Genomic DNA, 21110 nt, shown 5'->3' with positions numbered 1-21110 from the left:
TTTTAGCATCTTCATTTGAGTAGTTGCCTAAATATAATTCCTTCATTTATACCGACTTGGTTTCACAATATCATCTTTCATGTTAATTATTATGAGAGAGAAAGAAAAAAAAAAGAAAAACAGTTTGAAGAAGCAATTTATCCACTCTTTTTGTCCCAACCTTTTGGAAACTTCAAATCTTGACAAGGACAAAAAAAAAAAAAAAAAAAAAAAGCGAAGTTAATGAAATAAGTGTGCAATATACTGTTTCCTACACAAGGATGTACACAGTTAAAAGTATTTGCTTTTTCTAACATTAAATACTATCAAAAATCAAAATGAAAACTCCCTATAATACTACACAAGTACACAGTCTACAGATTCCCCCCAGACACAATGGCATGCAGCTGCTTAGCAGTCCATGTTACATCGACAAGCCTATGAAGAAGGGGTGCAATATCTTCTGCCATTGTCTTCAACAGAGTTCTGCATTCTGTAACAAAGAAATACAACACACATGTAATATTTCATATCCATACTTGGCTTTCACATAAATGTATACTCTTTCTCTTTCTTAAATTATATTCAAAGTGATAATGGATGTTCAAAACTGATAAATATAAATTATAACAGAAATAAACCAAAAATGAAGAGCGACAAACCTGAAATTTTACTGAAATTAAGCAAGGACACTGACGCAAGAGTCTTGAGCTCAAGTTCTCCATTTTCCAAGATTCCTTTCAACTGAGAGATGAGGGCTAAGAAGGCAGGAAGATGAAATCCCACATTCATTAGCTTGGAGAGTGAGGAGCTCAACCATTTAACCGTTACTAGACACTCCCTCACCAAATCTAGGTGTCTAGAATCTAGGCATCTACATAAGTTGGTCAAAAATGGGCTTTCTCCATTTCCAACTAGTGATTCTATCAACTTCATTAACAACTCTTCTACCATTGCTTCTTCATCTTCCTATCATTTTAATTAACTCGTCAGCCAAGACAGGTATAGAGCTTATATGATTGAAAACACTAACTAGAAACCATGGTATTCATGTCATGCCAGTAAAGTTCTATTGCTCCCAGTTAAACACAACTCTTCAACATAAATGTTCATGGTGTCAAAAGAAAGACCAAGAGAAGAAAACTCACAGACAAAGTGGCTGCATGATCCCACAGTAGACCCTCTTCTTCATGGCCTTGAAGTCTTACTTCCGATGTGTTGATATTGCAATCTGCTTCTTCAAAGGTTCTAGTCTTTGTCAGTATCCTCCCATCAGAGGAAAAGTGCCCACACAAAACTAGAAGTGCTCTGCAACACTCCGCTCGGGCCTTCTCATCATTTAAGCTGGCATCAAGTGCTGCCGTAATGACATTCACTGCCACCTCTCTGTATATGCTAAACTTTTGAGGCTCAACCTGCGCAGCAAAATTGTCATAGTTAATAAATACATGGCAAGATCTGTGTGGGGGCAAGGTTATTTTATCATACCAGTAGATCAAAGTGCAGCAACAGAACGGCGGTTAGGGACTTTTCTTGTGAAGTAGATTTGTTAAGATACTTGAGTAGAATGCCAAGTGTTTTAAAAACATCTTCACCCACCAAGTCACTAATGAATGATGTAACATCCTTTCTCCTATGAAAAAAAAGAGGAGCAGGTGAAGGAATTGATATTTCAGAAAGAAGGGTGATTCTTCAATCTGATAACACTGACCTCTTCATGGATGAAAGTTCAGTAAGCAATAATATTGCATTTGTTAATGGAGTATCCTCCTTGCTGTGAAGAAGCTCAAGAAGACATTTTCTGTTGATATTTTCTGCTATCCGATATATGCAGCGAGATTCTGATACAATACAAATTAACAAGAGTGCCACCACACGTGATTTTTCCTCCAAATTTCCCAGTTCAAACCTCCTAAAAAGAAATGATAGAACTCCTAAAGAGATGAGATACTTGGCATAAGTTCTTTTCTCCTCATCATTGAAAGAAGACAGGAAACTCTCCAATTTGAAAACAGCAACCTCATCATTTCTTGAATTAAATTCCTTTGAGTTTCCCACTGTTTGAGAAGCAAGATTTAGAAGGTGATCCAAACTTTCTGACTTCCATTTATCAATCACACGCTTCAAAATAAGGTTGGTAAGCGGCATAGCCACAAATTCTAAAGTATTTCCAGTTACCGGACATGTTCTGTTTCCCTTCTCAAACCACGCCTTGATGGCTTCTCTTTCAAAGGTTTGACCAGTCTCCAGGGTGACTGGTTCCTCAAAGACAGTTCCCGTAAGAGGACAAATAAATTCGTCTGGAATGCTTGGAGAACATAATGCTGCACCGAAATGTGAACGCAATACATGAATATTACATGTATGCTATTTGAAGAAGGAAAACTAACCTAACATATTATTTCCCCCACCTGCAAGAGCAGACCTCATCTTGTTTGGCTGCACATGAAAGATGATAGACCAGGTAAGGTAATAAAAAACTGGGATGGAAAGAGTTTTGTATGTTTCACCATGCTAAAATAGATGCCCTTACCCTTATGAGAGTAAGTTCATCTTCCTTACCAAATGATAGAGCATCCACTATGTGGCTGTCTAAATAGGTTTGTGTGGAGAAGGGTTTGTCAATGTTATTGCTGATACCCCTTTCCTTTAATTCTTCTGCTGTTGTAACTTGAGTTCCTTTCTGCTTTCAAATATTATTCGATAATGAGAAAATATGTGATTGTGATAGCAGGAGAATGGCCAGAATATGAAACTTTTTTTCTGTAACTTGTTTATTGCAGAATGCATAATTTTATTCAACATGTAGAGCCAAGAAGACAAACTCAGGACTTCAAGCAAAATATATATAATAAAATATAGAATATTAAGAGTGCAGTGATCAAGAACGTACAAAGATGAACATGATTCATAAGAAAATCCAATTGAAAGCAAAAAGTGCTAGACAGAAATGAGAAATTACTTACCTGATGGAGTGCTTCAATTGGTAAACCGAGAGCGAAATCTTCAATATCCTGATCTGTAAATTTAGTTGTTTCAGACTCATATGTTAACGTTTGTTTAACAATAGTAGAACTATAAGAGCCTGAAACACACATTTCTATGTTATCCTGAGCGTCATAAACTTTGGTTTTGCTGGAGCTACCAAAGACAGAATCATAAAGTTTCTTGCTGATCATTGGCTGGGGTGAGAAGGGTTCGTTGGAGCTAGCAGAGTTTGAAGAATGACCAAATGAACTTGCTGCGACAGATATTGATGGAATGCTAATGGAAGGAATAGCTGGAGACTCAACTCCTTCAGTGAGCCAATCTTTGTAGTATACAGCAAATATATGAGTAGCAGAATCCAAATGTTCATTATACACTTGTTGAAGAAGCTTTGTCTTCCTTGTTCTGTTTGGTGTGGTTGCTAAAATCTCAGCTTCTTTGTCGTGCCATGCCTTCAAATGGGTAAGTTGTGGGGAAAATAGTTGCTCCCACAGTTCAGGCAACAATATCGATCGCGCCTGATAAGGCGAATCACAAAACACTTGCAAGAGATGCTTTGCAGATACCTTGCTTTTTCTCTGTATCACATATACCACACTGAGATAAAGATGAGCACAGGCTGACAACTTATAATTCGGGATCCCACAGGTACAACCGTGCTTCAAATCGTTTAAACTCAGGCCCGTGATGATGCTTAACTGCATTGTGGCTCTTTTCAGATGTGTGGAAGGTGCAGACTGCTCTGCAGTTTGTTCAATGGTCTCGATTGCTTGCTCAAGGCTTGTTATGATTTTGGTCTCAGTATTGTTCTCTTCTTTCAATTCAATGAAATTCAAAGAGGAGAAACAATTATGACGCAGTGTAGCCCGGAAGTCCTCATCTCCTAGAAAACGTTTCATGTATCCATTCAGAATGGACACTACTGCTTGGACAGCAACTTGATCAAGAGCAAGATTAGAAGCCGAATGAATATAGTGATCTTGATTCTTTTTGTTGTTTCTGTCTTCAAAACTTGTGCGACTTGAGTTATTATTTGTCATGGCAGGAATTTCTTTGCCTCTTTCTGCATTATTAGAAACTTCAATTGTGTTGTCACAAGGTTTCTGAGCAGCTTCATAGTTCAACCGTTGATGTATTATTTTCTCTCTAAGAAAGGGCTTATCCCTTGGCCTCCTGCTTTGACCCTGAAAGGAAGAGGACTCAGACTTTGTTCTGATCCTTGTAACTCCTTCAGTCGATAGGGAGAGTCTCCGTGGCTCAGTCAAAGCACCACCGTGAAAGGATGATCTAGTCCTTTCCACTCTTCTGATTCCTTTGAACCCTTCCTTGGCAAGAAGCTCCTCCAGTGACGATGCCATACTCCGATCTTAAGAGTTTTCCTGCAGGAAATGTTGAAAGGTGATTTTACAGGCTAAGTAACTATATATAGAAAAATGCGGCCATGCATATCCGATCCAAATAAATATTTGAGTATAAAAAACGTAGCTTACTTGAAATGTATATAGTTGATAAATTTGGTTGATACAGCATACGAATCAAACAAACATCATCAGCTGAATGAAGCTACGTACAAACACAAACGATGGAGATGCTGAGTTCACGTGAAGTGAAGGGGCCACATGATATAATAAGCTGATGAAAATAAACAAAGAGAAAGAACAAGTAAAATGAGACAAATGGGAGAAGGAGAAAAAGAAGGCGACTTGTTCCAAACACGTATACATGTAACATTCTATGTTTAGAGGACGGTTGTCCTTGTCCTTTTCTTTGCAGGCCGTTCCGTTGCTTTGCTTTGGAGTCTCAAAAATCGAATGAAATAGGATATGGTAATTATATTATATTGCTTAATGCTAAGCAGTAAGCACTATCCCCATCGACATGCATCCTTTCACTCTCTTGTCACACCAAATGCAACACTTTGATCTTTTCATTGTGTCTAGCTACGTGCCACATGGAAACATCAGCCTCTCACATTGCCATACAAGGAAGCTTTGCCTATTTGTCTTGCCATGTCAATTAACATTGCTGCACCTTGACTAAGCCCTAAAATACAATGTCGTCATCTGCTGCATTGTCTTGTTTGCATTTAGAATATTTCGTGTTCAACTTTTATCTCAAAATTATATTTCTCCTAAGGATAACTCATATGTCATATCCTCCTATGATTTTTCCTTTAAAAAAAAAAAAAAAAAAAAAAAAAAAAACCTAAACAACTGTGGCTTTGGCCATAGCCCACTTTCTCATTATTAAATGATATTTTTGGCATGCTTTGATCTAATGAGAGCCATCCAGACTCTGGTCAAACACGCACCCATGTGAGTCATAGTAGATGGTATACAAGAATTCTTAGAAAAGTTGGCTACTTTTTCCTACAAGTGTGGGTGTGCGTTTCTGAGTTGGTTCCAAAATTAGAAATGAATACCTTTTCAAAGGAGATTCTAGGTAATGAAATTTGGCTCAATGCGTCCGATATTGGAAAGAAAATAATGAAAGGGTAAAACTTGTCCCAGAAAAAAAGAGAAAGGGTAAATAAATTACACAAGATCCGCAATGTTGGGAATTGTGTTATCTTGTTTAAAGGAGAGCAAAGTTGGGAAACTAGAACTCTGCTCAATCCTTTTGGTATGATACTTGGACTTCTTGCGGGAAACTATCTGATTATGTCCACATTACTGATCTTGATATATCTATTGCTGATGTTTGGAATAATGGAAGGTGGCATTTGAACATCCTTGCCACTCCTATACTTGTTGAGGTGATGGACCTTATTTTAGCGTTAAACTCATCTCGGTCTATTAGTAGTCATCCAGGTTGGGGTTGAAGCACAAACTCATCCAGAATTTACACAGCTAGAGATGGCTACCAGTTGCTAATCAAACGGGGAAGTCAGAGAATTCATCATTCTAATTGGCTTTGGTTTTGGTGTCGCAATGTGCCTGAGAAGGTGAAACTTCTTATTTTGTTAGGGGTTCATGATGCGCTGCCAACAACATCTTTCTGATTCTGTCCAAGCATGGAGAACAACGAGCTATGTCCTAGGTGCGGGAATGAAGTGGAGAATGAGGCAGTCACCGCCGCAGGTCTGTGGTGGGTTTGGAGACATAGGAATCAAGAGATCTTCAATCCTAGTGATGTGTGGTCGCCAATGATAGTGATTCTCAACATTCCAAGGTTGATTCAAGACATTGAGGCGTCTAATAACAAGTTTCAATATTTACAAAATCAAATCCACTGTTCTGTGTGGTTGAATCCACCCGGGTTGGACAAAAGTGAACTGCAATGCTAGTGTCTTCATGGAACAACAACGCACTGGCTTTGGGTGTGCCATTCGGAACCACCAGGGAGTGTGGATTAGTGGTTGTTCTAGGCCTTAAATAGTTTAGGGTGTCCGCCGCTGTGAGCTGTTTGCAATATGCAGAGATTTAGTGTTGGCTTGAGAAGGTGACACCAGGAGAATGATTTGTGAGACTGACTCCAAAGATGCATGCCTTGCAGCTCAGTGCTTGGTGGGTTTATGAAATGATGATGGTGATCTACTTGCCAAAATTAAGGAGCTCATGTGTAGAGAGTGGGAAGTGCAAATGAACCTTGTCCTAAGGGATGCGAATGGTATTGCTATTTCTTTGGCTAGAAGAAGTGCTCTCGGCAATTATTTACAAATTACAAGTATTCATGTTAAGGCATTAGCCTCGTGAGGCAGTGCATCCATGTTCGGGGTTCCTCTCTTTTTTTTTATTTGATTACCCTTTAGGATGCACATCAAAGGGCCTAAATATTTTAGTTTGAGATCGTGAAGGAATACAACAGATAAAACCAAATAAGAAAATAACTTGCATTAATGTTTGATAGTAATCAAGCCTAAGCCTCTTACCACGTCCCATTCATAGTTACTTGCAACTAATTACAATTGTTATAGAAAACCTTGTTGAGCTATATATAACAAGGTATTCGGGCTATTAAAATAATAATAGTAAGGCTTTCTTAGACAAACTATTCCTTGTTGCGAGACGACCGCTCCTTCCTTTGACCTCCAAGGATACGGGAAATTTGCAATCCTCTGCTGAAGGCTTGGTTGAAGAGCATACGTGTTTGAAATTCTGAAACAAACGGGAACCAAGCAAGAAACGCAACGGGAGTGAACAAAAGCAAACCCATCACAATCTCATAACCACGAGCAAGAGTCTTCACTGATCCCCAAAATCCCGCACGCCGTACCACGGGTTTCAATGCTTGTGCAATCTGCAAAATAAAAATGGCAATGAAAATCCAAAAGCAGGAGACTTGAAAAGAATATACATTTATTTAGTGCGACGGGGATGGAAAGATTAATAATAAAGCACCTGCAGCAATCCCCAACCAGTTGGCATGAAGGCAAGAATACAAACGACAATGTCCTGCATTGTCATGTGCGGAAGGGCAATTAAAGTCACAAGAATCGACACAAAAGTCAGGAATATCAATCCCTTGATTAGTCGGAAGACAAGCTGAAAATTTGCACTGAATTTCCGCCTCCCAACAGATACCGTCTGAAACAAGAGAAAAACGAAATCAGAAACTCTTAGATCATCAGAAAGTAGCAGTTGCCTTCCATCGTCTAAAACACAAAAGGGACTTTCCCCATAAATGCATAACCAAAGGCTGCAGCTAGATATAGAACAAAAAATACACCAAAGAAACAAACATGCAGAATTATATGAATTATGATATGCAGCTATAGGACAGAAAGCAAGGTGCTACTAACCTTCATCACAAACAATATCACAAAGATCACCAACCATGAAATGCCATATACCTGATTAGCCAAAGAAAGAATATACGTTATTCCACTCAACTTGCAAGTTTGAGGTGAGATAAAATACAGGAAAAGGGAACAAAGGTTAAGACTTACCAAAAAACTTTTTGGGTTCCTTTTAGTGATATTTAAGTGATATACAAGACCATACTGGTAAATAAAAAATCGCAATGATAACAGTATCTCCACTATAATTCCCCGCAGTCCTGAATGTTGGAGATGTTCTTGTTCCTCTTCCCACCAAGATTCCCAACTTTTTTCGGGTGGTACACCTATACCTCCGCGGTTACTAATCCATTTATTCCAATCAGTCCAATCATCAACAATCTTTTGCCATTCAAAGCCAGATGGATTAAACAGGAAGGGAGCAAAGAGCCAGGTTCCCACCATAAACCACATTGATATGGTAATCAAGATATATGCAACAGCACTTCTATAACTTTGACCAAATATTTCATATACTATGAGCAATATCATGAGCTCAATACCCTTAACGAAGTGGCTGCGAGAGTACAGTCTATAGTTGTCGGCAAACTTGGCATGAAAAACAACAAACCCTCGGCCAGTTGGTCTATATTTTGCGCCTCCATGAAGCAATGTCCTTCCAAAATAGTGAGTCTTTGTCCCAAGCGAAAAAGTGAAGAACACAGGGGCCAACTGCAATTGCATTAATATGAACTCACTAAGTGCTGTTCGAAAGCCTCTTTCCAAGCCGATTTCCATCAGCATGGGCAAAGCCATTAAAAATCCTATTTGAACAAACGATTGAGAAGCAAGAGCCACTTGAAGAGGCTTATTGTCTCGAATGGCTTTCTGCGTACTCAAACCTTCTTCAAGCCCGCTCAGAACAAGATAGAGACGACCATAGAGGAATACATATACAGTGAGAACAGTTATCTGCACAAGTTAAAGGAGGGGAGCTGTTCAGAAGCCATGATATAGAAAAACCAAAAATGGGGCAAAAAATAACTAGAGCGCCTCATCAGTGAGTCTTTGCTAGCATGGTAGCTCTCCTGATCTTTAAAAGTTCAGGAGCTGCCATATGTGTTTGCGGAGACAAACATGCACATGCATGTTTTCCCCTAATTGACCAGGAAAAAGAAAGAACTGCATAATATGTTACTGAAATTTAAATCATGTGATTACATACAAGTGTGCTGAAATAAAATCCAACTGTGGTGAAATAACAGGACAGCATTCTGAAGAAATCAAAACGATGTCCAAGTCGGTATATGTCTCGACTTAGTGTTTGCTCTCCATTTCCATTAGCTATCTTAGCTTCAAACATAGAAATCTGGTTGAGACCCACATCTCTTCCCTTCCCAACTTGTATGTACTCATGATGAGTAACATTGCCTTCCCGCAGTGTAGAGTTGAATCCTGGTGGAAAAGAAAACAAAAATTAAAACTGCAGATAAAAATCAAATAGTAAAGAGGAATTGGACAATACTGTACCAGCAAAAATATCTTCACTCAAATTGATAACCTTGGAAGCTTTACTCACACCCCCTCTTGTAAGGTGAAAAAGCCTATCAAAGACATCAGGATGACCGTAGTGGAAACGAACCCTACATAAGCAGACAACAAAAAGGAAAACAGATATAAATATGTAGAGAGAACTCAAACATTCTGTAGCTATTTTGCAGTCCAAATCTTGGGTATTCTCTAACAGACCAAAAAGCCCATAAGAAGCATAGCTATGTATTAAAATAAGAAGCAAAGACTAATTTTGTTACTCTCTCACTTCTCCATAAAACAGTGAATAGACCAACCAAAACAAAGGATGGCAAGGACGAAAGAAACAAATGTTTCTATCATCAATCTCCCACCCAACCCCCACGCTTGCATCCTCCTCTCTCTCTAGCTTTATGACTCTGCAGCATGCTATTCTTTTATTTTAGAAAGCAACAGGATTATTCAACATTGTGTAGTTATTAACTTATTATCCTGCACCTGGAAAGAAGTATAAAAACTTACCTCAGCGGATTAGCCAACAGTCTCTGTCCAATTGTCACAAAACTTGTCTCTTGATTTGACATGAACCAAGCAAGGGAAGAAACACTAAAACCAGAGCAAGAAAGGTAAAAGAAAATTCAAATTATGACCTGTAGTTGCAAAAGCATTAGTCGGGAAAGAGAAAAGGGAGGGAGGTTACCTTCCAGTAAATATATGCTCCCTTAGTCCAAGAATACTTGGGAACCTCACACCATCATGCTTCTTAAGAAATTCTTGCAATAAATTTCTCATTTTCAAAGCTTCTTCCATATAATTATCCTATAAAAGGCACACCTTGAGCACGTGCAATCATGAGGCTTTACCATGATGTGAATATCTGAACTTATCATATGATCAAAGATACCTGGTTCATATCTATCGTTTGCAAGCCTTCTCCACGTGTAAAAATTATTGCATGATTCTGATTTTCAGGCTTGCCCTCTCCTAAAATGGCTGGTCCAGGAAGCTTTATTTTATATATGACCTGATTCATACAATCCAATGAAGAGATGAAGTAACATTATGTTCATATAATGATAGCTTTGTCAACAGTTCATATCAGGGATTGTATTTAATTCACTGGAAATGGTGGTGCAGACATTTCAGTATGAGGAAATTATAAATATTCAAAGGCTAGGTATAGACCCCCTCCCCCCACCCTATTCCCTTCTTTAGCTCAGAGCTGCTATCTGAATGGACAACCTTGATGCATGCCTAGTTTCTACTGTTCCTTTTACTATACATCTAGTTGAAATTTCTCTATTTCATCCCATAAAAATTCTTAAAAGGAATAAAAGTCATTTATATACCAAATACCTGATCAAGAGCCTGCTCAGGTTCTGAAGGACTGCTGGATTTTGGCATAGCCTTAACCAAACAAGAGTAGTAAACCTTGTTGATCTTTTTTTGTCTGTTGTCTCTGTCTTTGCTAGTTTCCTCTACCTCATCAATATAGGCAACGCGTAGTGAAGGATATCTGCAATGAAGATATGAAAGGAATATATAAGAAATAATCAACTTTTTTTACTAATTTCAGAAACAGGTATATTAAAGCCCACAACAACCTTTGAGCTTTGATGCATACCTTGTCATAAGCCTTAATATGTCCTGTGCACGTGGAGAACCAGATCGCTTGTCGATACCATATTGTTGGCATGATACCACATATGTGAACTTCATATCAGCCACTGCTTGACATTGTGTCAACAATGACCTTTCCCCGCTTGAGTTATCATCCGAGTTTTCTATGGCTTTATAACCTTCCATCAAGTCTGGTCATTCAAAACATTTCAGTCAGACAAAGTTATTCAAGAAACTGTAAGTCTCATCAACTACAACAACTAAGCCTTATCCCACTACTAGGCGGGGTTAGTTATATATATAGAATGACACCAGAAAGTAATATTATAATAAAAAAATAATTAATATTTTATTTATTATGAATAAGTTGGTCATTTCAAAGAGACAATCACCTTCGTCTTTGGCCATATCAAGAAAAGCCTGGAGCTCTAAAGCTTTTCTGTAATACATCATGCCTCTTACTGCAATAAGGTTACAATCAAATGCAATGAGTTAGAGACTAGCTTGTAACTTACTCAGGCTAGCAACTAATGGCCTAAATTAGACAGAGATAAGAGAGTTAGAAAACCAGTTCTAGTCAATGTTTGGCCTCTATATGATGCCCAGCGACGAAGTTCTTCTTCTAATTCTTCAGATTCATTTCCTTTAAGATCCTCCTCACTAGTGTTCACTCTCTCCAGAAAGTTGGTCCATTCATCTGTGCATCAGTAACCAAAGTAACAAGCAAAGTGTTATATATCTCATCCCATGAAAGTTAACATTTATGCATTAAAGAGAGGTACGGGGTAATGGTTAACCTGGAAAAATCTTCTGCAAGTAAAACAATATGGATACACCATCTTCATTTGGTGAGTCCAAATCAGTCAAAGAGAATAGAACCTCTTCTGTGTAATATGGTGTTAAAACCCTACAAGCAAAGTCCAAAACAACCAAGCTTTAATTCTAAAGGAGTATATGCACCTGGAAATGTGGAGAAAGAAAAACATGCACCTTAATCGAGATGGACTTGACAACATGAAATAAATAACCATATACTCATTAATTAGTTAGTTGACAAGACACAACACCGGTATGATTTCATGCTGAAATATTAAAAAATGAATTTCGGCAACTTATATAGCCAGATATTCTTCAATAGATAATACTCAATACAGCCTTTATTCTTCAATAGATCATACTCAATACAGCCTTTGTTTCTTCCTCGTTAATCATTCACATTTGCCACATTGTTCATTGTACTAGCATAGAATAGTCCACAATACCAAACTATAACTTATATCATTATAATTAATATAATTTAAATAAAAAAACTTGAATTGTAAGCGCATAAGAATAAACAGAAAGGAACAAATGAAGATAATGCAAGTTGCATTATGAAAAATTTCTGTGATCTTTAACCTGACTGATTCAAAGTTCAACGGAAAAAAATGGCAAAGCATCATGGACTAAAAGCTTACGAGAACGAAAGCATGTTGCGAACTTTTGGTGCCATTGGCATATCCATGAACAGTGAGTTGGAGAAAAATGAAATACGCCTTCTTGCTTCCAAGTTGGATGGTACATCCATCGCAGATTCTTTTGTTGTAAGCAGCAAGTAGAGCCGGTTAATCTACCAAAAAAATATATGACAGTCACAATTAATGCAATTCACTATTCAAACTTTCAGCATGACAATTCATTTGTAACAACCTTCTCTTTCCAAGCTTCTGAAAGTGGTTCAATCGGAAACCTGATAGCTCCTTCAGATGCAAATAACTGATGTTGTGGCTCTGGTTCAAGGTTGAGGGGAAGCGTCCCCTCATGTCCAGTCCCACCATGGCTTGAATCTACCAAACTATTCAAACACAATGACATAATTAAAATCAACAGAGGAAATGAGATGCAATTTGAAGATATATAGACATAGCAATCTAAGAATGCATTACCTGAATACATTATCCTGCTCTTCCCTCATTATATCTCTTGTCACCACCTCCAGCATGTCTTGGAACAGAATTACAACTTGGTCCCTATCTTTCTTATCATTGTCCAACTGTAACGATTATAACAATATCATGAAGGAATTCTGTGCTTACACTAGGCTATTTTTTGTTGAAGACAGTTCATAATCAAAATCTAATTAGAAAAAACTTTTGAAAGGGAAGCTTTCCACCAAAACTTAATCTAGATCATACACTAAAGGCATGTCTTTTACGTGATTACAAATTATTTTTTCCCCCAAAACCATTTCAGAGAACTTAAGCTTATGTTGCTTCAACACCCCCCACCCCAAAAAAAAAAACCATCCTCCCTTTCCCAATAAAAAATAAAAGATTTTGCCACACAGAAAATGCAATAAAAGACAGGCTAAAACATTACCAAATATTTTATTAGCTGAACAAACTGTGCGTAGAGGCTAGGAAGGGCACTCATTCTGAATTCGGTTATCAGTTTGCCGTCCTCTATATGTGAGTCTACTTCAGTAAAAAGATAATCAATAACCCTGTTAAGGAAGACACCAAAAAGCCAAATATAAATAAGATGAACAAAACCTGTCAGAATAAAGTTCAAATTTCAAAAGATCTAGTGTCAAAAAGGACAAATACTAACTAGCTGTTTCCTTTATCATTTTATCAAGTGGCCTACATTGTTTAAGAATTTGGAACTGATTAGGCGTATTACATTAGACTATCAATTACAAAGTACAGCAACTTAACATAAACTACTACAACAAACAGCTTCAAAAAAAAACTTACGGTTTCTCGCGTTCCCCTTGAACCAAGTGTTTAATGATGCTCTTAAATGAAGCATAGCACTCACGAACAGCACAAGACATGTAGTGATCAGCATCAATTCTCTTTTTCAGCTCTCTATCCTTTCCATTGCTGTCCTTAGCCATATCTAATGCAATTGGGATCTAACGTGCGCATAGCCACAGACAGATTAACTAAAGGAGCAAATGGAAGAGAATGCAGCAGATTCTCATAACAAAGTAAGAAATAAACAAACCTTGCTAGCAAGTAAAAAGGGGGGCCATTGTATAAGGTCCAACTCACGATCAGCCCAATAAGGTACAAGCAAAAGGTCCATTTCCCTGAATAAACACCTCATCACACTACTGGAGGAAACATACAGTACTCTGTATTTTTTTAGTGGGTTCTTTTTGGTGTGTTTTTTGGTTGGGGGGAATCAAGATCCAGGAACTCAACACTGACGCTCAAATTACCTATTGCTAATAAGATCCTCCTCTCTGAAGCTGGTGATTATCTGATTCCACAGTTGTGCAAATCTAGCAGCTTCCTTCCCTCTGTTAGATGGGATCTGCATCCACCAAGCAAAGTAATGTTAATCCAACATACAGATGCTCAAATCATGAGCTCAAGAAACTGACATGTTCGTATGATAGTTAACCTCAGCAAATCTGCGAGATAAAGTGGCTTTTAATCCTTTTTTCCTTGGTTCATTCTTTTCCTCTGGTATCAAACTAGCATTGAAGGCACCAGGCAGTGATTGAAAACGAGACCTAAGCATTCCTAACGTCCGTATCTGAAACCAGTATAATCAATAAACTAGGATAAGAACTAAATTATGGAAGATCCAACATAGAAGTATCGAGATACGGAACATCAGTATATGATCAGGTTAATAGTCCAAAGCAGAGAAAGAAAATGCATACATATCATATGATTGGACAATAGACTAACCTCTCCGAGACGACGGAATGCACCATAAATACCACCAAATAAGGTTGAGAATATTGCATACCAAATTTGGGTATCCATAAAGTATACCTGAAGAAAAGTGGTAATACAGTTATGCAACAGACACTGATACGCAAAAAAGGAAGTTAAATAGGTGCGTCATAAACCCATACCAAAATGATTGGCGCCCAAAGTGCAACAACAACACCAATATTGTTCCGAGCTGCAAAGCACACAAGCATTGATCAAATCTTTTCTGAGGAGATGCATTATTTCAAAGACTAAGCATTCAAACTTATTACCATGAGGAAAGAATTCATGCCACTGGAAAGTCGTGATTCTTACACCCATTATAGCTTTTGTAGGTCCCACCAGCGGTTTTATCTGTAATAACAATGTAAAGAAGTTCTTTTTAAAAAAATTATATTGAATATACAGAAGAAATCATCAAGACAATAAGGAAAGTGTTGAAATCATAGAAGTTATGTAGTTATGTCTAAAACTCCAATGAAGCTTACAACAATAACTACATTGTAGCCATGGAAAAGGTTTAAGCACAATTGTGCAAATGGTGGAGAATTATTAGAAACTATCAGAAACAATATCAAAGATTTCTAGTTAGTTCTAGAATAAATGAAAATGCATCACCTCTATATAGTAACTGAAAGCAAGCTTTGTAATTATAAGGAGAACCCAAAACACTGTGTATCTGAAAAAAAATGAACAAGAATGCATTAATATGAGATATTAATTCACAGCAAAATGAACTTTTGAAATTTAGATTCCTACTTGAAAAGGGAAAATGTGCTCTCATGCATCCCCCTTCCAACATAAAGACGAGGCTGGCAATTTTAAGGCATTAGAAAGACCAAGTTAGAATCTAAACATCTCAATTGTAACAGCATAAACCTGCTCTTAAGATATACTAAACTAAAAGATATATAACAAGGTTGGATTACTGTATACCTGTGACCACCACATCATTAGCATCACAATCTTATAGTTCGACCTCTCAAGGAAGCGGCGAATGAATGGGAACAAAAAGAATACAGCAGCGAGCATATTTGGTGACAGGTAAATAACAACAGCCAAAATAAACAATGAAGGAAAACTAGAATCGTTTCCAAACCAACGTTTGATGGTCTGAGCAAACCCAGGAGGATTGTCCCAGGTATACGCATAAGTAACTGACAGAACAATCACCCACGCTGCAGCTGAAACAACTTTCAAAATGTATCTTAACTTGACAAATAGCGACATACTCCGTTGTGCTTTCCAACTCAGAACAACATCAAGAAAAGCTGCCCAAGTGAGTAAAATAAGATTTACTATAAGCAACCTTCACCTAATGAAATGCAAGTAAAATTCCTAAAATGTACATTTCGAGCAGGAAACCGAGGTGTGCAAACAAAATTTGATTACATACCTTGCCCAAACTTCAATATAGCGGCCGTGATAAACACGCTTAACACTTTCTTGAACACATCACCATTGAAGATTGCAATTGGGTCACCAGATTTATTCCAAGCAACAATAATCATTGCCTAATGACAAATTAACCAATTTCAGAAGTAGATTCCACTTGCACGGCACTAAAGAGGAGGCAACAGAATTCATAAAATCACTACCTGTAAGCACAAAATGAAAAAACTCCACATGCGATCATAACTTCTGAAAATATGCCAAAATGACCTTATCTCAACAAAATTCACTTTCCCAACCCATCTGTCTGGGTTAGTTGGCTTCTCATCCTGTAAATTTTAGATTGAGCAAGTTTAACATACAGAAGCACATTATGAATCTTTGACATATACTCAATAAACATTTCCCAGTTCACACTAGGAAATAGACACAATTAACCAAAATAACTTTTAGCAACCAGGGTTTACAAATGTAGAAGAATCCTAGGAGGCCCATGAACCTTGCCTTGCAGCTGTTCACAAAATTTCTAGTGCAAGTGAATCACCTCAAACCGACATGTACTGTCGCTCACTTAAGAAAGAGTGGGAAGAAAAATAAAGGCTGTAAACATATGAAGAGAAAATGAGATGTTAATAAGCATTCTTACGTTAGATTTGTCAAAACTAGACTGCTCATTTGATGGCACCCAAAAGAAATCAGCATCAGCACGCATTGGCCAACCTAACCTAAAGCAATCAGCTGACCTGCAATTGGATCACTAGAAGTTTATACCCAGATAGGTATTAATAACAACCACAAGAGAAAAAGGGGTACAAAGCAGAGCAAATTATACCAGAAATATTCATTTAAATCATCATAGTTCCTCCATTGTGAATGCTTTGACCTTCCCTTTTTGCTCCGTGCAGCTTCCTTTTTGGAGCAAAGTAATATTAATACCCATAAAAACAATACATATTTTTGTAAAAAAAAATTATAAGGATGTGGCCACAAAAACTGGAAAAAATGATGCAAAGATAATGATTAACCAGAGAATAACCTGTCTAATCACATCATATATTGGAGTAACAACTTTCTTTAAAAAAGCCTCCTCTTCACCGCCATATGCTGGCTTGACATTCTCTCCCGTCATTGGACTGACATTACCAGCTAGCATTCCATACAATTCAAACGCCATCTACAGAAGACATCAGTAAAGATCTCAAATCATGTCAATATTCAGGAAATTATCCCATGGAAAGTTAAACTCTTATTAAGTTATTATTCACAGAACATACAAACATATTAAATATAGTGGGAAGTAAAATTAACTAGAAATAACAATGCAAAATGGTTCAAGTTACAAAGCGTACATGGTGATATATATAGCAAAGACATTCTGGCATGAATCGTAGGTTGGCAGCTTCGCCCCATATTAGAAGATACAGACCCATATATAGGAGCTTCCGCTGCTGCACTTCTTGTTGTATGGTTGGTAACCTGCAATGTTCATCCATAACGTATATCACATGAAGAACTTACAGATATACATATTTCCAGGTAAAGATTAGTTAAACCATCTGCATATAAGAACCCATACCCCAAATACATCGGTTGAAATTCACATCTCAATTTCATGACAGCAAATATGGAGATCAAGTCATATTAATATTTAATCCATGATAAACTGGAAAGGAAGCATTTTCAAAATCTCTTCTATACATGTAGATTCACACAGTCCTAGACACTGGTTTTAAAGTAATCTATTTCAGCATTAGGAGAATAGCCAAATAGAGAGCCATGGTGAGAGTCTGAGAGATTGGAAAGCTATGCTCCATAGATAGCTCTCTTGAATAATTTATGCTCTTCTGACTTCTATAGAGGACCGCTCCACTATCTTGTATTATTCTTCTCTCCGTCTTATGAAAATCTACTTCCTTAAAAATAAAACCAAACAGAGGAACTAACCATAAGCTACTTTTCCGACCCAAATACTTGCACCACTTTTTGTAATTCTTGAAAAGTTTCTTCATCACTTCTGTCAGTGCACGCTCATCCAACTAATCACATAAAAGATACAAGTAAGAAAGAGGTATAACAATTAGTATACCTATATTTGTAAACTACAAGTAGAACCCAGCACATACTTCCCAATATGAATATACATTGCTAGCAAAATAAAATGTATATTAATGAGATATGTAAGATGCAAGACGTTTCATTTCCATTCGACTCTTTAAAAATGAAATACAGCAAGAAGACAACATGTACATCACAAAGAAAGAAATAATTTGCTACATAACATCACAACTTATCAACAAAATATATCTCATGCAGTGAATCTTAACAAGTCAAAATCTAAAACACTGCAAACTGAAAATTGTACTGTTGCATCTTCACCCACACCCAAACGTAAAACCTACAAAGCTGCACAAATATAGGAAATTTAAAATAGCAATAAAGTCTTTCTAGAAAATTGAACATGACAACAGAACGGGCTTTCAATATTAGACTTACACAAGATAGTAAAAGCACCATATATTGCATAATATCAGAAGCAGCAGAAAGAGTACAGTGACATAAGAAAATTGGACTCAATTGTTCAATTAAAAGCTCACCTTTGGCTGCTGATCAGGTTTCGGAAACTGTCTGATATGAACATTAGCAAGCAATAAAATCAAATGCTCTCTCTGATTTGCAACATTGTGTTTCTGCATTTTGAATAACACCATTGAAGCATTGCAAAGAAGGTCAATTTGAATAATTAGTAACAACTAAGTCAACTTTTCTTTCCATAAAAATTAAATTACAGCAAGACAAGATTACTCAAACAAATAATAACCTGGCATTTCCAGGTTCTATTTTACTACCTGAAATCCAAACATCGCCCCAAGCCAATCCAGAATGTCTTCTTCTTTTTTCTTCTTGTAGTCCTTGGGCCAGGGAAGGCCCCTGATGTTACGAAGAGCATATACAGCAGCTTGTATCTGCAAAGAGTTATTTATGAGCAACACTTTCCTCAAATGTAGAGCCTCAGAATTATAAACCCAAGATAATAAAGACTATACCTCAGGAAATCGCATTATTGCCTGATTTGCACTATCAGGATCAAGTGGAAGAACATTGTATGGGACTAAGATCTCTGTCTTCTCTGCAACCTTATCTTGAGTTTCCAAAATCTAATACAATGACGATGGCAAAGTCTAGTCCATGGTATGTAACATAAGGGCGGTACAAATTTAGAAACGTATGAAATATTGATGAATGAAATGATCACAGAAAATAACCTCACGATCAACTTCCATAGATTGAGTCATGTTAACCGCCTTCAAAACCTCAAAAAGAACGTTAGCAGTCTGATAAGCCTTGGTAAGCTGTGCACTGAAAGAAAAGAGGCAAAGTATTAGCCATACAACAGTTGAGGATCATAGTAAGTTGCAAGTTATGTAGAGAATAATGTACCGGTCGGCCTTATCAGCAGCATTTTGTAAAGCTTGGATGTATTTTTTGTAGTAATGCTGATAAAAACTCTGCATCTCACGAGCATCACTTTTCTTGACCCTTCCCTTGAGAGTGGGATCATTTTCCTAACAAAATAAAACATATCAACAATGTAAGCCAGATTTCACATCATAATTTAAAAGGAATGCGGGAAGATTAGATGGGGTTAGGTTACTCTTTCGAGTCGTTGAAGAAGGGCTGTTTTGAACTGGCGAACACCTCTACCACTTGAAGTGGGGTCCAACCTGTGAGCTTTCTCGAATGCATAAAAGCGACCTAGAAGAACAGAGGGAATCCAGAATGAGCTGAAGTTAGAAAGAAAAGGAGAGCGAGTAAAGAAGGAGTAGGGAGTAGTGGAGTAACATACAGAGATAAGCAACCCTGGGATGCGTCTTTTCAACCTCATTGGCAACACGGAGGATGGGAGCTATCTCCACAAGAGAGGAGGGCACCACCTCACTGTCGAATATCGACTCCCCGAGGTTCCCCGCCGTCTGTGTCCGCATGATCCGCCTCTGTGGCGCCTCCGAGGAGGGCCCCGCCCCTCGGGACGACATCCTGCTCCTCTGATCTCCTCTCCTATTTTCTCTTCTTCACTTCACAAACAATGAGCCTAGAGATTCCAGCAGAATCTGCAGTGCAGAGGACAGTGTGTGAGAAACTTAACTGAAATGACATTGAATGCTTGTGGAAAAGACAAGAGCTGGATGGTTACCTTATGAAGCACAAGAGAGAAACCCTAGAAGAGCAGAACACACAGAAGAAGAGAGAATGTGCGGTTTGGGTGAGGATGGGGATTCAAAGAGAGCAAGCTAAAGCTACTTCGAAGCAAAGGAAAAGGGGAAAAAGAAACTACATCACACACACTGAGCTTTATATTATAGTAAAAATAAAAATTTTCAAATAAATACTAATTGAGAAAGGTTACCAAGTACAGTAGTGGTGCCTGTTTTTTTTTTTTTTTTTGGTCAGGATAGTGGTGCCTGGTTTTGTTTGGTAAATAGCAGGGTGGGGAGGGTTGCGGAGAGATGCAGCACAAACAATCAGAGAGGAGCTGCTGATTTATGCTGTTGTTTTTGTTAATGATCATCACTGATAAGTAATCAGTAATGTTAATCACTGGTAGTTAACATTTACGTTGCATTAATACGTTACCATACATTACCGTAAACCATAGAGATTAGAGAGTATAGAGACCCCTGTCAATGTCATTGTCTAGTCAGTGGAGATTCTTAAGAAAGATGGTAAAATGAGCAGCGTCAGTGGGGTGGGTCACACACACTTTTCGGTGCGTCCTTTCTCTAAATGGGTCACATTTTCCTCCAAATAACGTTCCTGCCACTACTGCTTCCCTTCTACTTCTACTACACCACAATGCCTCACAGCTGTTCCTCTCTCCTTCCAAAACACTTTTTTCGGTTTTCTATAGCTCCTATCTTAATGCTTAAGACTTAAGAGAGTGAAAGATTCCCTAACCACTGTATTTTATTTTAGTATTTAGTTATTTTAGTAGACCTTATTTTATTAAGTTATTATCTGAAGAGTATATATATTCTGATCAATGGCAGCATCTTATCTCGCTTAACAGTAATCATTTTCTGCTCTAACTTTTTCTTTGAATATTGGGTCGAAATTCTGTTTCTTATTTACTTTATTATATTCTTACATTTGATCAAATTATTCTTTTTCTTAAATTT

At 37.6% G+C, this 21110-nt stretch overlaps 2 protein-coding genes across 3 annotated transcripts; both read right to left on the bottom strand.

Annotated features, from left to right (window-relative positions):
- Nucleotides 1-219: 219 nt before the first annotated feature.
- Nucleotides 220-5171, bottom strand: LOC112798297 (putative E3 ubiquitin-protein ligase LIN). Its single transcript, XM_025841561.3, has 9 exons — nt 4458-5171; nt 2946-4346; nt 2513-2662; nt 2391-2418; nt 1691-2303; nt 1468-1612; nt 1128-1394; nt 642-948; nt 220-472 (listed from the first exon to the last, which is right to left on the bottom strand). The coding sequence occupies exons 2-9, from the start codon at nt 4323-4325 to the stop codon at nt 354-356; spliced, it is 3009 nt and encodes a 1002-aa protein (XP_025697346.1). The 5' UTR covers nt 4326-4346; nt 4458-5171; the 3' UTR covers nt 220-353.
- A 1604-nt stretch (nt 5172-6775) lies between these two features.
- Nucleotides 6776-20838, bottom strand: LOC112798296 (callose synthase 3-like). 2 transcript variants are annotated; one of them, XM_029298091.2, is made up of 44 exons: nt 20342-20838; nt 20129-20231; nt 19781-20045; nt 19589-19689; nt 19375-19499; nt 19200-19293; nt 18981-19091; nt 18783-18899; nt 18531-18623; nt 17881-17972; nt 17286-17412; nt 16973-17110; nt 16769-16845; nt 16583-16679; nt 16143-16265; nt 15941-16058; nt 15481-15815; nt 15304-15356; nt 15163-15223; nt 14817-14898; nt 14688-14737; nt 14518-14604; nt 14225-14359; nt 14040-14134; nt 13823-13907; nt 13570-13730; nt 13193-13316; nt 12760-12866; nt 12524-12668; nt 12292-12443; nt 11632-11741; nt 11403-11531; nt 11227-11295; nt 10839-11025; nt 10571-10730; nt 10119-10238; nt 9915-10033; nt 9737-9820; nt 9215-9327; nt 8910-9139; nt 7856-8656; nt 7709-7759; nt 7308-7493; nt 6776-7206 (listed from the first exon to the last, which is right to left on the bottom strand). In XM_029298091.2, exons 3-44 carry the CDS (start codon nt 19968-19970, stop codon nt 6958-6960), a joined length of 5883 nt encoding a protein of 1960 aa, XP_029153924.1. In that variant the 5' UTR covers nt 19971-20045; nt 20129-20231; nt 20342-20838; the 3' UTR covers nt 6776-6957. The 2 variants fall into 2 exon arrangements, with proteins under 2 accessions (XP_029153924.1, XP_072071773.1); XM_072215672.1 differs by having other exon boundaries at nt 20129-20234; nt 20342-20576.
- Between the last annotated feature and the right edge of the window lie 272 nt (nt 20839-21110).

This window comes from Arachis hypogaea, chromosome 14, assembly GCF_003086295.3.
Source record: "Arachis hypogaea cultivar Tifrunner chromosome 14, arahy.Tifrunner.gnm2.J5K5, whole genome shotgun sequence".
Classification (NCBI taxonomy): Eukaryota; Viridiplantae; Streptophyta; class Magnoliopsida; order Fabales; family Fabaceae; genus Arachis; species Arachis hypogaea.
The sequence above is the reverse complement of the archived record's forward strand: the minus strand, read 5'-3'. Positions and strand labels throughout refer to the sequence as shown.

What these genes read in the sequence shown, in the direction of transcription:
- LOC112798297 (XM_025841561.3), bottom strand. Translation starts at nt 4,325, where the DNA reads ATGGCATCGTCACTGGAGGAGCTTCTTGCCAAGGAAGGGTTCAAAGGA. An exon ending in TGCTGCACTTTGATCTACTG is followed by an intron (nt 1,395 to 1,467) that starts GTATGATAAAAT and finishes TTTGCTGCGCAG; the next exon opens with GTTGAGCCTCAAAAGTTTAG. An exon ending in ATCATGCAGCCACTTTGTCT is followed by an intron (nt 949 to 1,127) that starts GTGAGTTTTCTT and finishes TTAAAATGATAG; the next exon opens with GAAGATGAAGAAGCAATGGT.
- LOC112798296 (XM_029298091.2), bottom strand. Translation starts at nt 19,970, where the DNA reads ATGTCGTCCCGAGGGGCGGGGCCCTCCTCGGAGGCGCCACAGAGGCGG. An exon ending in GCATGAATTCTTTCCTCATG is followed by an intron (nt 14,738 to 14,816) that starts GTAATAAGTTTG and finishes TGTGCTTTGCAG; the next exon opens with CTCGGAACAATATTGGTGTT. An exon ending in CTGTTGGCTAATCCGCTGAG is followed by an intron (nt 9,328 to 9,736) that starts GTAAGTTTTTAT and finishes CTGCTTATGTAG; the next exon opens with GGTTCGTTTCCACTACGGTC.